Here is a 22,072-nt window from a genome sequence, read left to right on the forward strand (position 1 = left end):
CGATCGCAAGGAATCGGAATTTTGATTGCTGAAAAGCTTCTTCAGATATTTCTTAGTTTATTTATACGTCGCGTATCAGTGGAAGATTTTCAAGTTTAAATCATGAAGTAACACCACAGGTTAAGGAAACGGGGCGAAACTTAGGAGCGAAGGGAAAGGGGACATTTCCATGTAGAGGCAAGAATTTTTTTTTACATGTTACATTATTTGGATGGCCTCCCTCAGTTGCGTCTCTTCTTTCACCCTTCTGACTTAGGGTTGGAGCTTTATCCATTTTCTGATGGCTTTGTCCACAAATTGGTTGTTCCCGAATTTCAACATTGCTGCTCCTATCAAAACGATTGCAATAAAACGTGAGTTAGATGTAGGCCTGCAGCTATTAAAACAATTGCAATAAAATATATGTTAGATGCAGGCATATGAAATATTTGAAAACAACTCTGGGCCCTCTTGTCAAGAGTTGTGTTGGAGTTTGTGAGTACGTGTCCACTATTTACCGAGGCCCAATAATATGGCACGTTTTTGGTGTCATAAGTAGCCTACCACCTCTTCGCAGCACATCAACCTCAATCCAGCAACTTGCTATTTTCCAGCGTTTTTTTAAGGTATCCTAAAAGCCATGCTGACCTCTAACGAAGGGAGAACTTAACGAATGTAGCTAGCGCTGGAAAATAGTAAGGTGGTGGGTTGAGGTTGAAGGTTAAAGGTTAAAGGTTGAGGTGATGCTTATTTCACTTGAAACGTAGCATACAGCAATAACCCCAGTAAAATTTCTTACTTTTGATTACGTCGTACAACGGCGACAATAAGATGGGATGTTTTGGGCTTCTCACGTTTCGAGAAAAAATTATCATCTTCACCAGCCGGTGTTTAAAGATGTATTCCAGAAGACCGATGATGAAAATTTCTTGGTCTTCTGATGTAAATTCCGTCTCGAGAATGTTAAAGCCTACGTAAAGAAAAATAATTATTATTACAAAAAGACAGCAAATCCAAACAGCTAATAAACAATAAATCAACGGACGTTGCATGGGTCGTTATGGCAATTGAAATGTCCTGGCATATATGTTTGATCCACAGCCGGCTGGATCTCGGTCTGTTGATAATAGGCAACGTCCAGGAATCATCAATTGCCCAGCCTATCATCAAGGGATCGTAATCCGGTCGGCTGTGGATTAAGTGTTCATAATAGAGGCTTCAAAGAGCAGAAGAGCTTTAAAAATCGTTAAAAATCCGTTTTTCTTACCAAATTCTCCTTTGAATGGTTTTGTCCCTGCAGCTGAACTTCCAATAATGTCAAACTCTCTAATTTCTTTAATGGGAACTGCCTTTCTTGAATATTATTAGCGTCTGCATAGATCAAGTTGCCGGCAATTTCATCCCCACCTTCTTCATCCAAACGTTCTATTTCTTCATCCAAATGTTCACATTCTTCATCCATACATTCACCTTCTTCAAACACACGTTCCCCTTTTTTCCACTATCTCAAAATGTTCAGCCAACGCAGCCGGCTCAGGGTTTTCTTCCGACAATGGTCCCTGATTAACTGGAAAAGAAAAAAATATATATCATATTTGTGGCATTAAAAAAGATCGAATAGAAAATTCTCCTCCCATCTAGATGTAAGCATTGCTTTTTTGAATAGCTTTAAGCGCTGGAAAATAGCAAGGTGCTGAGTTGAGGTGCTACATGTCGCAATAAAAACGTGTCATAGCATTAAATGGTAAAGAAACAAAAAACACGCAAAAAAGCCTGTAACGGCAAGAAGAAAAAGAAAAGAAAAATCTATTGACCCCTGGATTCCGTGGGCAATACTTTTGATACCCAACTATTCCTCTCAAGAAAAAAAATCTGTCGGAAAATCTTTCATTTTGCTAATCTTCTTTCTAGGCTCCGGCTATTTATTCTATCGTCTTTTGTTTTCACCACATTCCTTTCTCACCCCCTTCTTCTCCCCCCGCCCCTTAATTGTTCAGTTCGCACCCTCGTTTTCAACTTCGAACAGTCGCACAATTCTGAGCTCTCATTTTCAGACTGTACAAACCTAGCGAATTCACCTTAAAATACATAACCATAGGACCATATTCTTTAAAGTGTTTCATCTCTTATTTGGAACAAAAGCACATCTTGGAGCCATGACTCCAAACTCTAGATTTTTAAGACATTTGGTGCCGTAACCAGGATTGTTGCCCAAGCGTGGTCGGCAATCATTCTCTCTCTCTCTCTCTCTCCACGTGGAGTTGGTCTCGTGGTCTATCTGGTCTTCTCAAAACTCGTGTGGCCGAGAAAACCTGGGATTGACTTCGTGTATGTTCATTTATCATCGGATGGTTCTTATTTTTGAGGATTCACATCACTCAACTTTGAACCTCAACGTCCTTTTTTGATCATCGATCCTTGCTTTTATCTCTATGCCAAGAAAGAGAAGCAGTAGGATCAGACGGGCAATACAGGCTGTTGAGTACGAGCAAAATAAAAATCTTCTGCGAGAAGCCAACGCACAAGTTCGAGCAGCCATTGAACCTCAAGTTGCTGAACCTCAAGTTGCTGAATCTCAAGTTGCTGAACCTCAAGTTGCTGAACCGCAAGTTGCTGAACCTCAAGCTGCTGAACCTCAAGCTGCCGAACCTCAAGTCGCTGAACCTCAAGCTGTTCAATCTCAAGCGATTAAACAGAAATCACTGGAGGAACGCATACGGGAGACAGTGGGAATTTTCAACGTTATTCAAGATCTTCATCGCAGAATACCCCCTCAGCTACTGCCACCAGTGAGGATTTTGACTCAACAGGCAGCGGGAAATTTTCAATTTCAAAACGCTATTCAGCCTATCAACGAGAGAAGACGAAGACGTTCTTCAGTTGGCGCATGAAGACGAAGACGTTCTTCAGTTGGCGTATGAAGACGAAGCTTAAATCTCATTCGTATTTCTTGAATTGCATAGTTGACAACTCGAAAGAGTCATTCGGTCGGTAGTTCAGGAAGCTCTCTATGTATTAAGCCAATCGTCAATACAATCATGCTGCTATTCACTATTCAATCATCTCGATAGTTGTCTCTTCTCATACATCATAATGAATCTCCAAAGCTCACAGTATCCTCGTTGCCAGACTTGGTCACTCTCTACTCTCCTTTCGCCTTTCAAGTGAATAGTCGACTGGCTTTTATCTCATCTTTCGCAGCTGAGAAATCATCAACCTCGTGGCCACGCTTGGCCCAACTCTTTCTCTGGTTACCAAGCTTGGTTTCCATCGCTAATAGCTGACAAGCTAGCATCATGATCTCCGACGTTCATCATTTCATTCAAAAAAAATGGCGAGGCTGGCTTCCCTAACGTCCAAACGTGGTGGCAATTGCGGTGCAGTTACTCGATTCATCGCCAAAATTTCCGACATAATCACCGATGCTGCCATGGATAGACACCGAAAAATTCACGAGCTGAACAAGAAGTTGGGAGATCTTTACGACAAGATCAAGGTAGTTGAAGCGCTCGATAACGAAATCGTCGAACTGTTCGCCACGGCTGACGTAGAGGATGAAATGGACAGTGCTGGTGTGGTCAGTACGGCAGAGTACGACGTTCGTGACGCAGCAAAATTTACTCTGAAGAAGCTTATGGATGAAAATACCGCAGAAGTAGCAGCAGCAGCTGCCAATCCAAATCTTCCAGCAGTTACAATCACTCCAATCATCAACATGACCGCTGCCACAGATTCAAGTCATCTCCCCAAATTCAACCTACCTGATTTCAACGGAAACATCCTCATGTGGAACGCCTTTTGGGATGTTTTTGAAGTAGAGGTACACCAGAAAACCAAATACTCAAACGCTACCAAATTCATCTTTTTGAATTCTCGTCTCTCTGGCGAAGGTAAAGCTCTTCTACTCGGCCTGGTACCGAGTAATGACAACTACACAGTAGCAGTTGCTTTATTGAAGTAATGTTTTGGCCAACCAGCTGAAATAATCATGGCTCACATGCGAGCTCTCGTCGCATTGCCAAAATCCCGGAACCGACCGGAACTCACTTCGCAAGTTCGTCGACGCTCTAGAATCGCACATCCGCGGTCTCGAAGCACTCAACAAAATGCCAGATTCTTATGGAGATCTACTGGTCTGTATCCTCTTTGACAAGCTCTCAGCTGAGCTACGTCGCAACCTGGCTCGACAGAATGCCGCTGCAGAATTGGACACTTTACGGAAGAGTCTATTAACCGAAATAGAAGTCCTTGAAGATAGTGAGAGCACACTCATTCATCCATCATCGCTCAAGCCTCCCAAGAATTTGAATATTATGTTTACTGGAGCAACCTCATCAAATAAGGAGTCGAAGAAAAGAGAAACTCCTCCTGCCCGAAAACTTTACTGTCCGTTTTGTGATGGCGAACACTGGCCTACTGATTGCACGACCGTCAAGACAGTTGAACAACGGTACGAAGTTGCAAAGACAAAAGACTTTGTTATAACTGCCTCAGAAAATGTCATACAGCAGGAACGAAGTGCCCTTCTTCGTTTCGTTGCCGTGAATGTCACCGACCTCATCACACTAGCCTCCACAAGCCGGATACACCTAGAATTATTGGTGCTAATATACACTCATGATGTCTTCCGACTTCAGTAGCACTCACAACCGCCAACGCCAAAAAACACGAGCCCTTTGTGTTTTTGGACACTGCTATCGCTACTGCCCAATCTCAATTTTTCAAACGCTCCAGTAACCTTCTGATAGACAAGGGAGCACAGCAAACTTTCATCACTCTCGATCTCGTCAAGCAACTAAAACTTAAGCCAATACGGATAGAAAGTCTAGTTCTTATTGGTTTCACTTCTTGTCGTGGCGTGTCTGATTTTTATGATGTTGGACAACTATCTCTGATCGATCGTCAAGGATAACCTATTCTCATTGAAGCAATCGCCATTCCACACATTGTGGACCCTCTCTCTGATCCGCGTATCGAACAGATTTACTGAAGTTGCCTCATCTCAAGAATCTACTACTGGCTCATCCGGTCTCAAAGAAATCTATCTTCAGCGTCGACATTCTAATCGGAGTTGATTTATACTGGGACATCGTCGGTGATCACGTTATTCGTGGACCAGGTCTAACAGCTGTTCAATCAAAGATTGGTTATCTTATCTCCGGGCGGCTGAATAATTTGAGTGACATCATCACGCAATCTGTCATAAATATGCACATCTCCGTTGAAGAAAAGTTCGACGTCGCCCGTTTCTGGCAAGTCGAAACCATTTGAATCCAGCCAGATCTGGAATCAACGCAAACTACTCAAAGCTATCAAGAGAAATCTGTGGAGTTTCGAGATGGAAAGTACATCTCGCGAGACTACCGTGGAGTGAGAGTCACCCTCACCTTTCGTCCAACTTTCAAATATACCAGAAAAGGACGTGAGGAACTATCAAGAGCCTAGCCTCAAAGGGATCAGATGGACTCAAACTCTATTCACGAATCATTCAGGATCAGCTGGACAGAAAATTCATCGAGATGATTCCGTATGCTGAAATCAACAAACAGAGTCAATACATTCCACACTTCGGCGTTTTCAAAGACTCTGCTACAACACCGCTAAGAATCGTTTATGACTGTTCATGCAAAACTCCAGCTGGAGTCAGGCTAAATGATTGTTTGGAAATTGGCCCTCCACTCCAGAACGATATGTTTGCCATTCTTCTTGGCTTTCGCGTACACACTATCGGTTTAACAGCCGACATCGAAAAAGCCATCCATTAGATCGGACTTCACGAGCAGGATCGTGATTTCGTCCTTTTTCTATGGCTAAAGGACCCTCTGGACCCTAAATCTGATTTCTAGTCATTCCATTTCCGTGTTATTCCATTCGGCGCTAGCAGCTCTCCATTTATACTCCTTTCGATGATCAAGAAGCACCTACAAGCGAGTTCATCTCCGCTAGCGGCTGATATCAATCGAAACATTTATGTTGACAATCTTATATCTGGTTGTAAAACAACGGAAGAAGCTATGGATTATTATTCGGAAACGAATAGTGTATTGAAGCAAGCTGGACTTAAACTGCAGTCATGGGGTTCCAACGATAGCCATCTTACGGCGAGAGCAAACAGCGAAGGAGTCAGCCATGGATCTACATTCACTAAAGTCCTTGGACTCAATTGGGATCGGAACGAAGACACTCTTCATCTCCCTAATGTCCAGCCCTCATACGTGTGCCATCCACAGTCAACGAAACGAGAGGTGTTACGTGGCATCTCGGCTGTGTATGATCCAATTGGATTTATTTCTTCTCGACTTAGACTTGACTTGGACTTGACTTAGGCGTTTTTCCTGCTTGACTTGAAAATTTTTTCAGACTTTAACCGAAGTTGAATTCCGAACCAAAAAATTTCAAGTCAAGCAAGAAACTTGAACTTGGAAAACTCCAAAGTCGAGCACTAAAACTAAGTTAAGTCTCTCAAATCTCAAGGTACCTTTTAGGTGCCTTGAAACTGACTTACGGGCTTAAGTTCACTAAGTTTGCGGTGAAAATTGGCAGTGGCGTTGTGTTTGTTTACACAATGACCGATTATTGTAATGACGTCATTGATGAATTCTTATAATGTATGGATAATTTAACTAAGGATTTGGGATATTTAACTACGGGAAGTGATAATAATCAAATAGTTCCTAATTGTTTGTCTTATTCCATATTATGAAAAATGGAAATATTTTTATAAGTTGATTGACCTTCACTTGAATACATCATAGGGTTTAACTTTTACGAACTATTGTAAGAAATGAACTCCCTATGATAAACTTTTGATTTTTCATGACTTTTTGTCCATCTTTTACATAACACAAAAGGCAAAAACAAGCCGGAATTCATTTTCTTTCCTATCATAGGGGAGACCGGGGCTATGTGGGATATTTTTTTTCTTTTCGCTGCCATTTAAATTAAAACTAAGAATTATGAAAAAAAAAGTATAGGGGTGATTCCCTGGCATTTATTAACATTCGGTCATTTTTTTAATTTTTTTCGTTTGATCATTCAATAGCTATATGGTGAAATGCCAACATGAAAAAATGCCGAAAAACAAAAAAATTAGGGTTAAGCGGAACAGAGCCGGGGGAAAAATGGAACATCAGTTTTCTCTGCAACGGCTTAATTATATTTATTAAATAATGCACTGCTGAAAAGGAAATTCATTTCCCCTTCAGAAGTGCTGTCTTTTTATTTATTTTGTAAAGTAGAAGTGGAGATGCTATCAAAAAAGTCTTTTTGATAATTTTTCCTTTGTTGTTGTTACTAGGGGGCGTTTTCCTGGAAATAACGTTGATCTGGCAATACCTGTTTTACCCCGTTTTCCATGTCCCGTTTAACCCGAACCCAAACAACATCAAATAAACTAAAATATATCAGGAACTCATTTTTTATAAAACATTAATATTATCTTAAACTAGGAAAAAACCCTATAAAACAGCTATCTGGGTTTTATAAAAATATAAAAAAAAAATATTACGAAAATGGAAAACAAAACGTCGGAAATTTTTTTCACGACTCCCATTTTTTTGTTTTTCCCATACAACTCGACAAAAAATCAAGAGGAAAAAAACTTTATATTATAAATAAAACATAATTTAACATACGCTGTATGTATTTCGTAATTTTAAGACAAATTGTACATATAAAAATTTCCCTGTACATTTTAGCCCCGTGTCCCAAATAGCCCCGGCCTCCCCTACTGGTTTTATTTTGTAATTCTAAGAAACCAAAACTTTTAAAACTTTTATTTAGAATATTCGTCGCAGTCCTCTGATACAGCCAAACAACTGTGTCGCGATTTTACAACTGCAGTTTCTCAACCCTTATCTTTTATATTTAAAAACCACTTTCATTTCCCAAAAACTAAAATAACTTGAAACACTAATACAAGGATATGTTCAAATTTCCATTTCATATTCCATTTAAAACATAGCCCAAACATTAATATGCTGAAAAGCATTTATCCCAAGCGCCATCGGTTCAATTGGTTGGCACGCTAATTTGAAATAAAAGTCTGTTTTTTTTAAAGTTCCAAGTCCTTTTTACCGGAACTTAAAAAGTTAAAATTCGTCTGCAAAGACGAAAAACATTATAAGTAAGACCTTCTGCCATTGGCTCAGTTGCCACTTTCAAGTTAAGTAGCGTTCCTAAGCCAAGTAAAAAATCTAAGTGAAGTCCAGTGAAAAAAGTGAGCTTTTTTGGTTCGGAATCATACTCGGACTTGAGATTGAAAGTTTCTAACTTTAGCTCAAAACTCGACTTTACTCGGACTTAACTTAGATTGTTTCAAGTCAAGTTTTCGTTATGTTCAAGTCGCCGTTCGGAATACGACCCCTGGAAGCTCAAACTGGACTGGGATGACGCCTTACCTCAAGATCTGATCGAAAAATGGACAGACATTTCGAAAACAATCGAAAATATCTACTACAATTTCCTTCCGTCGTCTTTATCTCGCAAAGGGAAAAACTTCTCCTGAGAATTGAGATACCTACGAGATCCAACCGGAAAACGTCCAGCTCTTGTCTCCCAACTGGATTTATTCATCGGTAGCGACGGACTTATACGTTGCAACGGCCGTATGGTCAATGCTCAATTAAAGAGAGACACAATTCACCCCATTCTTCTTCCAAAGGAATCTGCCTTATCCACACTCATCATTCTCTCTCATCACGCCCTGATGCTACATGGAGGAGTCAAGATGACCATCGCATCAATCCGTCAACGCTACTCGATTCCTCAAATTGGTAAGAGCGTCAAAAAATGCTTGAGAAACTGCGTCAAGTGCAATCGTGTGCGTGGAGCTCTGTACGTGGCCCCAAATCACGCTCCGTTGCCATTATCTCGCTCCTCTTTTTCAATTCCGTTCACAGTAACGGGCATCGACTTCACTGGGTCTTTCATCATTCGTTGGCCTAAAGAAGCACCTAAAACAGACCGTATCGTCTATATCCTCCTTTTTACCTGTGCGTCAACCCGCGCTATTCACTTGGAAGTAGTGGAAGATTAGACTACGCTCTCTTTCCTCGAGGCGTTCCCCTGCTTCATCGCACACCATTCACGTCCCGCCATCATCATGTCCGACAATGCAAAGACATTCGAAAAGGGCGCAAAGGTCTTCCAAAAGATTTTTCGCGACCCTCTTACTACCATACCTAACAGCTGTCCGATTAAAAGGTGGAATGGCGATTCATCCTTAAACGAGCCCCATGGTACGGTGGTTTCTGGGAGAAACTAGTCGGAATGACCAAGGAAGCCCTTTCAGAAATTCTCGGTCGCACGAGACCCACCCTCAGTGCTTTTAGAGCCCTCGTCGCCGACGCTGAAACAGTATTGAACGATCGCCCTTTAGAGAGTCCATCTAGCGTCGTCAGCGATGGAGAGTCTCTCTCTCCGGCGCACCTCAGGTATGGCCGGCGTCTTAACACTCTACACTATAACGAAGAAATCGACGACGAGAAACTTGACTCAACCTATGGCGAGCGTCCCGACGAACTCAAGAAGGCCGTTATTCGCCACCAAACTCTCCTTGGACATCAAGAATCGTTTCCTCGCATCCTATTTGTCTGCTCTTCGAGAATACCATCAGGCGACCAAGAAGAGTCAACCAACAGTCGTCAAAGAGAAGGACGTGGTCCTCATCCATGACGAGAGACTACGCAGAGAATGGAAGTTGGCTGTCATCGAAAATCTCATCCGCAGCACTGATGGCGAAATCCGAGCTGCTGACATCCGCACGGCGAATGGAAAAACGAATCGCCCATTTCTAAACTCTATCCACTCCAGGTGACTGAGCCGGCCAGCACTCCAACTGAAATTTCGTCTGGTCCGGCCATCGTTCCAGCACATTCACGTCCGGTCCGAAAATGCGCCATCAAGGCCAAAGCAGCAGTAAAAAAAATTTTTGAACAGGAGTAGCAGCCGAAGCAGATTCCCGGCCCGGGAGAATGTCGGAAAATCTTTCATTTTGCTAATCTTCTTTCTAGCCTCCGGCTATTTACCCTATCGTCTTTTGTTTTCGCCACATTCCTTTCTCATCCCCTTCTTCTCCCCCCCCCTTAATTGTTCAATTTTCACCCTCGTTTTCGACTTCGAACAGTCGCACAATTCTGAGCTCTCATTTTTAGATTGTACAAACCTAGCGAATTCACCTTAAAATACACAACGTAGGACCACATTCTTTAAAGTGTTTTATCTCTTATTTGGAACAAAAGCACATCTCGGAGCCGTGACTCCAAACTCTAGATTTTTACGACAAAATCAGTGCAAAACTGAGTTGATGCGACCCAAAAAATAAACAACAACAAAAATACGGTTTCCAAAATAAATACCGATAATTTCAAAACGCCATTGGGGATTTTCGTTTTTTTTTGTACGTGTGTTACCAACTATGTGACTGATGCACTGATAAACAAATTTTGGGATTAGATGGCCCGTTTATAAGTCTTATAAACAGGCAGCCATTTATACAGTCTCACTCGTTTATTCAGTATAAAAATAGACCCAAAAATGAAAAAAAAACCGTGAGGCTACTTTAGACGTGATTTGCCAGCCACTGAAACACGTTGTACCAGAATTTTTTTGCACACACTATTCTTCTAGTGATGCCTTCACATGACAATTTTTTTTAAATCGTGATAGGTACCAATGTACAAAACTACACATGAAAAAAGCGGGATCTTACTTTTAACAAAAACAACGATGATTATTTTGACAAAACTTTGGACGGGAAATTTACGCATTCACCCTGGGTTGATATTGTTGTTGTACACATTGTGACAAACTAGAACCACTGCTGAGAAAAATTACCCCATTTCCCAACAGTTTGCGCAACCCGGGAAAAGGTTCGAAGCGAAAACATGTTTTCCATCGGTGTGCTGTCTTAAGTAGCCACAATCGACGGTACAAAGGCTAGAAAAGCTATTTACACCATTTAATTTAGTATTTTTTAAATTATTACTTTGTACGCCAAAGTGATAAGCTATCGTCCCCATCGATTCCGAAATGTTCCTGATTAGCTCATACATGTTGTTGTAGTCGTGACGTAGGGAAAAAAATATTCCGGCAAGTTCTAGAAGGGAACTGGAAACAAACGAAAGAAATGTTTATTATGTGGCTCGACATTCACGCAAACTGGTACCGTCACTTGTAGGATTTGGGGACTGCTACTGCTGATCAGGGGAAGGACACATTTGTAGAAAGACCCGTTTTCACTATACTATACTATACTACACTACACCATACACTACACTATATCAGGAGTCATAAAATTAAAAAAAAAACCCGGTTTCACTACACTATGCTACACTACACTACGCCATACACTACACTATATGGGAGACCAGGCAAGTGTAATCGGGATTTTACCATACTACACCACACTACACTACGCCATCCACTACCACTACACTACACGGTGGCTGGTGTAGGAGCATCCCTATGGTAGTTACACATACGCTCACTAGGTGGCGCCACGGTATTTCCAAGTCAGCCAGGGGTAGTGAGCCAAACGGCGCGTCATAGGGATTAAAAGTTACACTAAGGGCATATAGCTCGAACGCCGGCCTAGAAGTTAAGTAGGCCATGGTATATTACTAACTATTTTTGGCATTCACCCTCTACTGGTTCAGTTTCCCGATAGGGATTCTATCGCCAAAGACCTGTTTCCTGACCCAACCCAACCCACACCAACAGATGGCGTTGTTCCTCTCAGAGAGATAGGAAAGTTGTTTATTTCATTAATATCTTATACGATTTTTTTCTTAGAGTTAAAAAATTAGGAAATTATGATCATGTTGTGCAAGACAAGGTTTTACATGGAGCCGTCGCATTTAGATTTTTATATTGCGACGAAATCATAATTATATACTCGAATTTGTGTTTTCGTGTTTTATTAAACTGCCGTTAGATGGTTCTGACGCATTGCTATAAGGCCGTGCTATATAAACACAGCCTATTATCTAGTCAACTCGGTCTTCTGTTTTCCTTTCCATTTGCAGTCTTCATTCGAAAGTAATGGTACTCTTCCATCAACCAGCGGCCATCAATGGTAGAATTAAGTAATTTCAATACCACATTGGTTAAAGAAAAGGGGAACTGTTCTTGAAGACTGCCTAAGTATTCTCTTTGCTCGCATTTGTTTATAACCACTACAAGTCTGTTGTTGAATGCTGTTTGATTAATTATCGATAGTGTTTTGTGTTGCAGATGCAGAATGAAATTACAGAAATGACTAACAACAGTGAAGAACAACAGACCTCATCTTCCTCCGAGGGGACCATCATATAGAGGTGGTAATTCAGCCACCAACAACAGAGGCCAAGGTTGAATGTGATGCTCCCCCCGCTGTGATCACCACTCAGCCAGCACAGCCAATGCTTGAATACGATGACAGCATTGCTGTGGTCATGTGGGAAGCCACCGTTACTGGTCGACGCCTCATCGACGAGATGGTCAACCTGGGATCAGTCTACGTGGCACAGGAAGAGAAAGCAGAAGGGCACGATTTCAACGAGTACGTCATGGATCATTTTACGTGGCACAGGAAGAGAAAAGCAGAAGGGCACGATTTCAATGAGTACGTCATGCCGTATGGCAAGCTACCGCTGAATGTAATTCGCAACTACAATCTTCGCATCGTTGACACGGGTCGTTACCGCATGCTCAAGGAGATCCGCAACAACAGAATGCTCAAGTCCAAGAGCAAGGTGGCCGCCTGCAACGATTTCGCCTCGTGGTTCATCAAGCTCCGAAAAGATAATTTCACCGACAAGAAAATTGTCTTAGTCTTCTTTTAACCACGCCACTCCCAAGATCCTTCAGCTCTTCCAGGTATATCGCCATTAAGTTTCTATTTTTAGACTCGTTTCTAACTTTCAGTTTGTTTTAGGCTTTGGAACGTTACCGTCTTCTTGATGATGTCAACAAGATTTTGCTTGGATGTGTTAATGGCTGGGATCTGCTCCGTCAACAGGTAACAACTGAAATAGTAACAAGTGAATTGGTTAGATTTTCTAACGTTTCAATCGAAAACAGGTGCATGATTTGAAGGATGAACATCGCATGGTCCTTAAAGCTTTGGCTGATCATCACCTTGGAGTCGACACACCTTTGGAGAGCGCTGTTCAACGTGCTCAATCTAGCACTTCACAAGATCCTTCGCAAGGTGCATGGCGGCCGCATCAACACTGGGGTACATAAGGAGAACCTTATCAGTTGCGATCATTTGCTCGAACAAGTCAAGAAGATCAAAGAAGAATTGACTAAGGAGGCTCAATGGAGACCTGTATTCGCTGACATGTTTCGTCAAGATATTAAGCCTCGCCGGCGAGCTGGATTCCTCCGCCATATGCTCGTCGAGTCGGGCATCACCTATGCAGGCCTTACGGAAACATTCAAGGTGAGTTTGTTTTCTTATTTTCAATTCTTAACCGGATAATTGAAATTTCTTTTGCAGGACAAAAAGATGACGGTGTGGTCGAGGTCATCAAAGAGAACATCAAAGGCAAGAATGAAGCCGACGTGGAGGAAGTCAGCAAGCTGCTGAATCAACACCTTGCGCAGCCAGACAAGCCCGTCCGACGCGGTAGCGGCCGTCGAACACCCCGCACTCGTTCCCTTTGCACCGCCACGGACTTGGAGAAGCAGCAGCCTGCGTCCAAGATCGAGCCCGAGGAAAACAACAACGACCCTGTCAAGATTATGGATTATGGATGTTATTCCCAGCACTCCTGCGGTCCGAAGTTTAAAAAGTCCCTCTCTCCTCGACCCGCCTGAAATTACTTACTGCCTCCCGCCCCACTTCCCTTTTGTTTTTCACTTAACTTGTCTCGTTTTTGAGAAATTTTGATCTTTTTTTAAGTTTACAAGTCTTTCAGGAAACAAACTTGATGTCGCTTTTGGTTATGCTTTTCTTTTTACCAGAGATAACCCTTGCAAAATTTATAAATATACCAGTGAGCTTTTTGGTAATTGTTCTAGTCTTCTACTAAAATCAATCCAGGTTGTATGTGTGCGATGAAATTGTCTCTGCAGTGCCTTTGCAGTGCCTTTCATACTTGTGAGTTGATCTCATGGAATGGAATACAAAATACTCTGAGGAAATTTATCGTCTTTTATTTTTTTTTTCTTCTAAAAAAAATTCTTATTCTTCATCTCTTATGCAACTATCGAACATTTCTTTTAAGTCGGGATTCTCTAAGGCGGCGGCGACTCTTTTCTTATCGTTGATTTGTTTATTGACTGGATGGGAATAAAGTAAAAGAATATTTTATGAAAGCTTTTTTGAACATTTAAATATGGTATTAGGACTTACTCTCTTCTTCTGTGCTGTGTTTACCCTCTGCAATAACTATGTCCAATTTGATCCTTTCCACCACATTTTTCTGAATCTTGCCTCTCAGGCAGAGACCAATAAGGCTGGCAAGTGAACAATGAGGAACTGTAGGATTGAAATCTACTCTAACCAAGTAACCATATTCCTCAAATGTTTGTATGATTGTATTTTATATTACAATATATTGGAAATGATTGTATGTATATGGTCAAATTGTTGGACCACTCCTATCGGGAAACTCGCGCGCGCAGCAAGGGATCGGATTTTATAAGCTTTCATTGAAATTGAATTTAACTAGGGCTCGCGTTTCAAGCGCTGCCATCCCGCTAACGAACTATGTAAGAATTACGGGAAAATTATATCAAAATTTACAAATGATGTTTTGGTATTCTTGTTACAAACCCCCCCAAAATTTTGCGACGACTAAATTAGACCTAAGTGTTGTCCTTGAAAAGGTCAGAGGTTGGACTCTAGCCCTGAGTTTGTGTTGGATGTGTTCCCAAAAAATGCGGGGAGTCAATAAAAATAATCATTTAATTACCGAGAATGTCAGTTCTGGTTCTGTATATTGGTGTGTATTGATTAGGTTAGAATATGTTTCGTTTTAAATTAAAGGAGCGTAAGAAATATGTATCTAGCGCTTCATCGTAGAGATTTTGATTTTGATTTTATTACATAGTTACACTCATTCCTCCTAGTGCACCGATTCCAGACGTTAAAATGAAGAAGAAAATCTACGCACTCAGAGAATTTTATTTAAAATAAATATTTTGTTATTCACATTTATTTTACAAGAAACGGTTAATGTCCCACTAGATTTAGTATGGGTCTATCGAAAGAAATAGAGTTGATTTAAACCGTGAAACATATCCGCCACCAACTGTTTGAAAAACAATACAAGGTGAATGAAGCTTGTTACAAAAATACTAGTGATTACTTCGCGTGCGTCTATTTTGCGTAAGCCTCTTTGACTTTCTTGATTTTCAATCGGATCGGAAGATATTGGTGTTCCATAATTGAATTTCGGTAGCTGTAACTTTGGTTTCCATTTGGATGGACGATATACACCGGAGTAATCGTGTCGGTCGTGTGCAATCGTTCGTTTTTCAAATTCGTCAAACCGTCTAATCTGCTCGATATTGAATTCTATAATAGTGCTCTGCTCCGATGACTCTACGATGGACACGGTGACTCCTAAGGCTACAAGGATAAGAAGGACTCCTTGACTGAATAACTATAAATTCGTAACGAAATTAAATTGAGCTTGTGTTGTTGGTATCACCAGTATAATAATCAATTTAAATTATATTTAGTTTTACGACAGTAACGTGACCGAATTGCATTAGTTTTACGTGACGAAATTTTATAAGTTTTACCTTCATTATTCCAGGGTGACCCATTTTTGAAGTGATGGTGTTATACCGGATTAATTTAAAATTAACGAAGTTAAGCTCTGATGAAGTCAAACTCAAGAAGCTCACTGATATGAATACGAGCTAAAAAATACTGACTTATATCAGTTTTGAAACAATAAAAATACAAAATAAAACCACATAACCAGTCAATCCATCTTGAACATCTTGTCATTGGCATAAGTCACGTGATGGTTTTTTGTATCTAATTGCATATGCGGTTTACTGCGCTACTAACCCGGGTTAGTAGCGCAGTAAATATAGGGGTAAATATAGGGGCCTCTATATTTCTCTCCAACTCGATTCAATATTTCTGGTCAAATTCAGCCGTGTTGCTTTCACACTCAAGAACTTATGTTATCTGTATTTCTTTGTAATTAGTTTCTGATTAAGCTCATGAATTGGATCCACTAAAAGAAAATTATAGGGAGGAAAATATAAACCTGGTGAAACACATCTCTAGTTTAACGAATAAAATCCACGCCAGGATGTTAAAAAAACTGAGGCAGATTGGATATCTCAATTTGGAGAAAGTAGTGATCCACAATAGAACTGAGAGGCAGGTTCTATATCAATCAAGAATTCATTCGAGTGGATTATACAATTTTGATGAAGTAGGCTATCCACGCATTTCAATCGTGTCCACCAGTGTCCACTATGCTTTGAGGTTGAATCATGAATTTTAGAAAGCTGCATCGTCATGGGCACGTGGCCTGTTTGCTTACTGATGTATACATATTGTGAGCAAAGAAAAAAGAAGACCCGTTCAATATTTCACACGAAGAACATCACCGCATTTGCAATAGGCCAATAGCGTCTTTCAGACTGAGTTCAAAGCTTAAACTACAACAACTTTTATATTTTCATGACCGGTATGGTGGGATACGTGTTTATTTGATTATGTACTATTCTGTTTGTTTTTATCACGAACATCGAAATTAATTGGAATTCGATTTTTCGCCTGCAACCTTGTGCAATATAAAAATTCACTGGACTGCACATAAAAAAAAAATACTAATTTTTTTTTGTCATGATAGCGGCGATATTATTTTTTGCACTGATTTTCTTCAATCTCTTCCGTGAGTCGATCAACGGCCTGTGCCCAAATGGAGAATCTTCCTAATTACGCCAGGCCCATTCCACCAACCACTGCAACATATCAAAAGTTAAGAGATGGTAAAATAACTTAACGGGCGAAAAATACGATATTACTTTAGCATAAGTTTCCAATACAAGACTGGCATAATTTCCTTCTTCATGAAAAACGATGTGTTCCGCTCTTTAGCTTGATTGATGGGAAGCGTCTCTAGCGGTTGACCGTCGTAATCGAATTCTGCCAAAATGCATTTGGAATAACCCGTCACCAATGGACAGGAAGTGTAGCCATCATACTTTTGAGATGGCTTTTTCCCTTCCATCTGAAGTTTCAAATTGTCGTATACAATTTTATTCTGCCCAGCTAGAAATAGAGAAAAAAAAAGAAAAAAAAAAGATATTTAGCTCACAGGGTATAGTTTATTAGGATTCCCAGAACCACAGCAGTTTTTACTTACCAATGGCAGCCATTGTCTTGGAAGTGGGTAGATTTGTACAGTCACCGATTCCAAAGATATTGGGGAAACGAATGTGTTGCAGCGTACTTTTATCGACTTCCAAATATCCAGCTTCGTTGGTCAATTTCTTGTTGGCTTTCAGCAAATCCGGCGCACTCATAGGCGGCGTGACGTGAAGCATTTCGTACTGTACTTACAAAATGGATTAGAAATTTTTGAAATAAAGTACATTTTGAACCGACTAGCAAAACAAACTTTGAAGGTTTTCGTATTTCCCGCCGGATCGTCTAGTAACCTGAAAACCGCTTCTTTGGTATCCGGTTTAACTTCTATAAGTTCATGTCGGAAATTTACGGCAATATTCCTCTCACGCACAACTTTTTCTAGCGCGTCCGCATATTTCTTGACTCCAAAGAGAACGCCCAGCGAAGTGTTGAATATCACATTAGCCTTGTCTCTTTTGTTGTGCTAAATCGGTACGTAAAATGTCAGTTGGCAGACACAGGAAAAATAATAATAAACGGGTGATAATATTAGGCGTACTTTTCGAAGGTATTCTTCCGAAATGTACATGGCTTTCTGAGGCGCACCGGCGCACTTGATTAAGGTGTTTGGAAAAGTGAAAATAGCATTTCCTCCTTTAAAGTTTTTTAAGGTTTCCAGCGTTTTTTCAACGTACTTGGGCGAATAATTTGAACAGACGCCCGGGGTATTGAAAGCTTCCGGCAATCCTTTGATCTATTTTCATAGGTAATGATCATTAGAATTATTACAGAAGCATAATTTTTGTATAGTCTAAAATTTCAGTTGAAATTATTAAATGTCAGTTGATCGCCTACCTTGTTATAGTCAAGTTGCAATCCCATAGCCACGACAAGGTATTCGTATTTGATTTCTTCTCCAGATGCTGTCACCAAACGATTTTCCTCCGGGAAAAATTGACTGGCTCGTTCTTTGATCCAGTGAGCATTTTTTGGAAGCACTTGGCTCATTGGTCGACCAGATTGTTCGAGTTTTTTCATTCCCCCTCCAATCATAGTCCACATTGGTTGATAATAATGAGTCTAATATAATAATTAATTATTATTATGAGTTTTGAGTTTCAAGTATTGAAAACAAAAAAAGAAATGACAACTAACATCACTAGGCTCGATGATAGCCACATTGTTTTTCGGAAGGACAGATGCGAATTTAGCCGCTACCGAGCATCCGCCAGTTCCTCCACCCACGACGACAAGTTTAAAGCTGTTAAATAAACGATCTTATTTGAATACCGAGCAAAAATTAAAACGTCAATTTATAGAGTGTGCATCAACGATGGCGTTTAACATTGAACTTCAGTTTTATTTTGGTACTTTTTTAAAAATTATGCAGATCAGGTGCTGACATGTCGTTGTATCGTATAAATTTAACAATAACACACGTAGGCTATTAGTTGTCCCTTGCAAAATGCAAGGACTTTGCTAAATTGAGGCAGATGATCCTGTTTGAATGTTGTCTTACATTTCCTAGCCGGCCGCTGCCGATCAATAGAAAGCGGTAGCACTGAAGTAGGCCATACCACAGAGAGAAGAAGGTGGCGCTCTCGTCGGGCATGTGCCGCACTCACATATTCGGGACTAAAGTCACGTTCACACGTTGAAGGTTGCACGAGCGTTCGTTCTCCCAAGGGCAAGAGCATGATACAGCATGACGAAGCATTTTTTAAAGCAGCTGTTTTTATTCAAGGTTGTCTTCTCATGACAGCCAAAATAATGCATCTTTAAAATTCGCAATAATTTGTTAAACAATACTATATCACCAAATCCAGGAAAAATACAACACCTTTTTCTAATCAACCCCCTTTCAAAGTTAAAACTGAAAGCACAAAATCATCACATACTGACATGCACAATTGAAAAACATACCTTTGACTGAGTCGCTGTGAAGTAGTCGAAAAGAAGCGCGGATTGCATCCTAAAACTACCATTTTACATTTCAACAACGTAGCCATGGTTATTTAAGAGATTACACTTTATTTGTTCTTACTAAATACAATTTAAATGCGTGTAGACTGAATGATATGCACACAGTTGTTGAGAAGAATCTGAAAGACTACGATACGATCAGCAAGGCCATTTGTGGCACATAATACTATTTTTTCACGTAATCCCTTCGTTGTTCTGTTTTGGAACGCCCGCGCCATCTTACGTCGAATAATGAAGTAGATGTTTGAAAAGGGCAATCTTGCAGTTTTTTTGCAAATACAATTTGATTAATTTCTGTATTTTAGAATTATAGCATTAACACTTTTAACACAATTATTATATATCTAGAAAAACAAATAAGGGGTCCGTGAGTCTGGGAAAGCAATTTCGGTTTTCAACTACGGCCTACGGGATTCAACAACAAATACAAAAAGTGATTTTAATCAGTCTTTTTCTTATCGATATTTTGTTTCAGTTGAGCCAATGAAGAGAGACAATTGTTGCGCCAAGCTCTTTTCTCCTGCAGATTTTCTAACGGCACTTGATCAACCAACTGCTGGTTGACTTTCTGCAGATTGGCTCCCTCGAAACGGGTAACGGGGCCCAAAGTTTTGCTCACGTTGAAAATCGTCTCGCCGTAGCGTTCGCAGTAATTCTCCATCCCTTTTGGAATTAGAAAAATGTAGTGAAAAACAGAAATGATTTCAATAAACAAAAGACCGCCGGCACCTTCAGCATTGAGATGAGCCGTTTCCAACGGTCCCATAAAAGCGTAACGGGGCCCTAATCCATGGCTCATGACCGAATCAATGTCAGCGACGTCTAGAATACCTTCCTGGGCCAGATACCAGCATTCGTTCAAGATTGCGTATCTGAAAGTGGCATCGAATTGCATATTTTAATTCAATTCCTTTTTAAATAATTCTCAGCGCGTTACTTACTGAATTCTGTTCAATGCAAAACCAGGAATTTCTCTAGAAAGGGAAACAGGTTTTTGTCCAAGTTCCTCCATTATTTGACGAGCCTTGATGGCAACCTCTGGTGACGTCCACGGTGCGGGTACAAGCTCAACCAACGGTACGTAGAACGGGGGATTTACCTTAAGAAATTTAGATTTTATTTTTACACATTTCTTGAGGTTTTGAGCTTTCGTGAAATTGAAACAGATAGTAAAATTTAACTTACTGGATGAGCTACTATAACATTCTGCCTATTTTTCATGTTTTCAGAAAACAAGGATGGAAGTGTGCAACTGGTTGAACTTGCAATGATGGCACTATCATCAACAAGCACATCTAACTCAGCAAAAACCTTTTTCTTCAGTTCAAGATTTTCAGGGACACATTCCTGGACATACAATGCTCCTTGCACACATTCTTTTAAAGTCTTGGTTCCTGTGGATGAACATCAACAAAAGAGTCATGCACTATGCACATTACGTCTAGATAAGAATAGCTAACAAAAAAATGTAATAAGAATGCATATATTTCCTCACCAGTTATCAATTTCAGCTGCTCAGATGCACTCAAGTTACCCCTTAAAAGTCCAGAGGTAGCCAAAGCTTGCAGCTGTTCTTCAATGTCTTTAATAGCATTCTCAACAAGTTCTTGTGTTACATCATACAGGTGGACATTATACCCTGCACCAGCAAATAACATTGCCCAGCTACGTCCTATCAATCCACTAAATTCATAATGAATAAAAAAAGACAAAATTTTAGATAAAAAAAGGTGTGATAATACAGGTGGGTATTACATGCAAGCAGAAAATTATTCAGTTACAGGTTTAAAAAAAAACAATTAAAGAAAAAATAATAAAAGAAGATGAATTTAAATATCAAACTATACCTCCCGACGATGGCCACTTTTTTACTTGCCATGCTAATAATGCGCAATCACGCAACACAAGTCAAAAGAGAACTTGGAGCACAAACGTAAAAGCGTGAATGAGAACAAGTCGAGCTGTCAAAAGATCAGATAGAGACATACGTAAAACAAATATTTTGTTTTGAACTGACCTCTCTCGCCATCTGTTAGGGAAATATGTATAATTGATCATTTGTATAATTTAGTACAATTCAAAGAGGAAGACAACAACTTAACAGTCCGAAATATTTTTAAGGAACTAAATCCAGTGAAGGATTATGATTCGTAATTGAATTTTACTGAATAATTACAATGACATATCGTTGCGCATCAAGCCATCACAACGGCTTCAGATGTTTTTAGATAAGGCACAAAACGCACAATATAAATATAAGCTGTGATATAAGAAACAGATTTCAGTCTTAAGTTTCAAACCCTGCTTCTGGTGGCGAATGCCTATACAATCATGCATAAGCCCCGAGAGAATTCGGCAACGAATTTTATTCTTTTTGAAAAGTTGGTCCGTTATTTCGAATATTCTGTTTCGAATTTCCTTCAGTTTTTGCATATGTTTATTCGTGTATATGTCATCAGCGTAGCGTAACTGTAAACAAATAAATGTTCATGAACGTTTCACTTCATCAGATCATTATGATGCAACAAAGGCGACGATCACGACATCAATTTCCGCGCTTCCTTTCAACAGTTACAGAAAATGGTCTTTAACCGTTGTTTGAGGCTTCGCGTAGGAAGATTTGGTCGTACCGGGAAGCGAACGCGGGACCTCTCGCGTCGCAGGCTAACGCCTATCCCACACGGCCGAAATAACCCGTCTAAAGCGAACGAATCGCGTGTACAGCCTAGACAAAAGACATCCGTTTACACGAGTAATTACCCAGTACCCCATTTTTAGGGTATACAGTTAGAAGAAGTG

The 22,072-nt window shown here is 40.3% G+C and overlaps 3 protein-coding genes and 2 long non-coding RNA genes across 11 annotated transcripts; 1 reads left to right on the top strand and 4 right to left on the bottom strand.

Moving 5' to 3' along the window:
* Positions 1 to 47: 47 nt before the first annotated feature.
* LOC124199644 lies at positions 48 to 11,438 on the bottom strand. 3 transcript variants are annotated; one of them, XR_006876914.1, is made up of 6 exons: positions 11,147 to 11,438; positions 10,967 to 11,088; positions 1,247 to 1,546; positions 1,025 to 1,168; positions 779 to 949; positions 48 to 329 (listed from the first exon to the last, which is right to left on the bottom strand). It is a non-coding gene; the product is annotated as an uncharacterized LOC124199644 (long non-coding RNA). The 3 variants fall into 3 exon arrangements; XR_006876913.1 differs by lacking the exon at positions 1,025 to 1,168 and having other exon boundaries at positions 11,153 to 11,437; XR_006876912.1 differs by lacking the exon at positions 1,025 to 1,168 and having other exon boundaries at positions 11,147 to 11,437.
* A 529-nt stretch (positions 11,439 to 11,967) lies between these two features.
* Positions 11,968 to 14,109, top strand: LOC124199643. 4 transcript variants are annotated; one of them, XR_006876908.1, is made up of 5 exons: positions 11,968 to 12,123; positions 12,214 to 12,837; positions 12,896 to 12,979; positions 13,042 to 13,405; positions 13,463 to 14,109. It is a non-coding gene; the product is annotated as an uncharacterized LOC124199643 (long non-coding RNA). The 4 variants fall into 4 exon arrangements; XR_006876909.1 differs by having other exon boundaries at positions 11,988 to 12,123; positions 12,199 to 12,837; XR_006876911.1 differs by having other exon boundaries at positions 12,038 to 12,055.
* A 969-nt stretch (positions 14,110 to 15,078) lies between these two features.
* On the bottom strand, positions 15,079 to 15,960 carry LOC124199519. 2 transcript variants are annotated; one of them, XM_046595349.1, is made up of 3 exons: positions 15,718 to 15,960; positions 15,279 to 15,575; positions 15,079 to 15,221 (listed from the first exon to the last, which is right to left on the bottom strand). In XM_046595349.1, the coding sequence occupies exons 1-3, from the start codon at positions 15,739 to 15,741 to the stop codon at positions 15,171 to 15,173; spliced, it is 372 nt and encodes a 123-aa protein (XP_046451305.1). In that variant the 5' UTR covers positions 15,742 to 15,960; the 3' UTR covers positions 15,079 to 15,170. The 2 variants fall into 2 exon arrangements, with proteins under 2 accessions (XP_046451305.1, XP_046451304.1); XM_046595348.1 differs by having other exon boundaries at positions 15,079 to 15,575; positions 15,718 to 15,959.
* A 670-nt stretch (positions 15,961 to 16,630) lies between these two features.
* Positions 16,631 to 19,479, bottom strand: LOC124200925 (sulfide:quinone oxidoreductase, mitochondrial-like). Its single transcript, XM_046597308.1, has 8 exons — positions 19,214 to 19,479; positions 18,446 to 18,551; positions 18,146 to 18,370; positions 17,850 to 18,044; positions 17,562 to 17,774; positions 17,307 to 17,493; positions 16,966 to 17,212; positions 16,631 to 16,902 (listed from the first exon to the last, which is right to left on the bottom strand). The coding sequence occupies exons 1-8, from the start codon at positions 19,297 to 19,299 to the stop codon at positions 16,842 to 16,844; spliced, it is 1,320 nt and encodes a 439-aa protein (XP_046453264.1). The 5' UTR covers positions 19,300 to 19,479; the 3' UTR covers positions 16,631 to 16,841.
* A 53-nt stretch (positions 19,480 to 19,532) lies between these two features.
* LOC124200926 (lambda-crystallin homolog) lies at positions 19,533 to 21,288 on the bottom strand. Its single transcript, XM_046597309.1, has 6 exons — positions 21,121 to 21,288; positions 20,769 to 20,956; positions 20,459 to 20,667; positions 20,215 to 20,372; positions 20,003 to 20,145; positions 19,533 to 19,936 (listed from the first exon to the last, which is right to left on the bottom strand). Exons 1-6 carry the CDS (start codon positions 21,150 to 21,152, stop codon positions 19,713 to 19,715), a joined length of 954 nt encoding a protein of 317 aa, XP_046453265.1. The 5' UTR covers positions 21,153 to 21,288; the 3' UTR covers positions 19,533 to 19,712.
* Positions 21,289 to 22,072: the final 784 nt, after the last annotated feature.

The sequence above is a fragment of the Daphnia pulex genome, chromosome 8, assembly GCF_021134715.1.
Source record: "Daphnia pulex isolate KAP4 chromosome 8, ASM2113471v1".
Classification (NCBI taxonomy): domain Eukaryota; kingdom Metazoa; phylum Arthropoda; class Branchiopoda; order Diplostraca; family Daphniidae; genus Daphnia; species Daphnia pulex.

What these genes read in the sequence shown, in the direction of transcription:
- LOC124199519 (XM_046595348.1), bottom strand. Translation starts at nt 15,741, where the DNA reads ATGGGTCACCCTGGAATAATGAAG. An exon ending in GTCACCCTGGAATAATGAAG is followed by an intron (nt 15,576 to 15,717) that starts GTAAAACTTATA and finishes ACGAATTTATAG; the next exon opens with TTATTCAGTCAAGGAGTCCT.
- LOC124200925 (XM_046597308.1), bottom strand. Translation starts at nt 19,299, where the DNA reads ATGGCTACGTTGTTGAAATGTAAAATGGTAGTTTTAGGATGCAATCCG. An exon ending in CGGAAGAATACCTTCGAAAA is followed by an intron (nt 17,775 to 17,849) that starts GTACGCCTAATA and finishes GTACCGATTTAG; the next exon opens with CACAACAAAAGAGACAAGGC. An exon ending in TATTGGAAACTTATGCTAAA is followed by an intron (nt 16,903 to 16,965) that starts GTAATATCGTAT and finishes GATATGTTGCAG; the next exon opens with TGGTTGGTGGAATGGGCCTG.
- LOC124200926 (XM_046597309.1), bottom strand. Translation starts at nt 21,152, where the DNA reads ATGGCAAGTAAAAAAGTGGCCATCGTCGGGAG. An exon ending in GCAGCTGAAATTGATAACTG is followed by an intron (nt 20,668 to 20,768) that starts GTGAGGAAATAT and finishes GTTCATCCACAG; the next exon opens with GAACCAAGACTTTAAAAGAA. An exon ending in ATGTTATAGTAGCTCATCCA is followed by an intron (nt 20,373 to 20,458) that starts GTAAGTTAAATT and finishes AAATTTCTTAAG; the next exon opens with GTAAATCCCCCGTTCTACGT.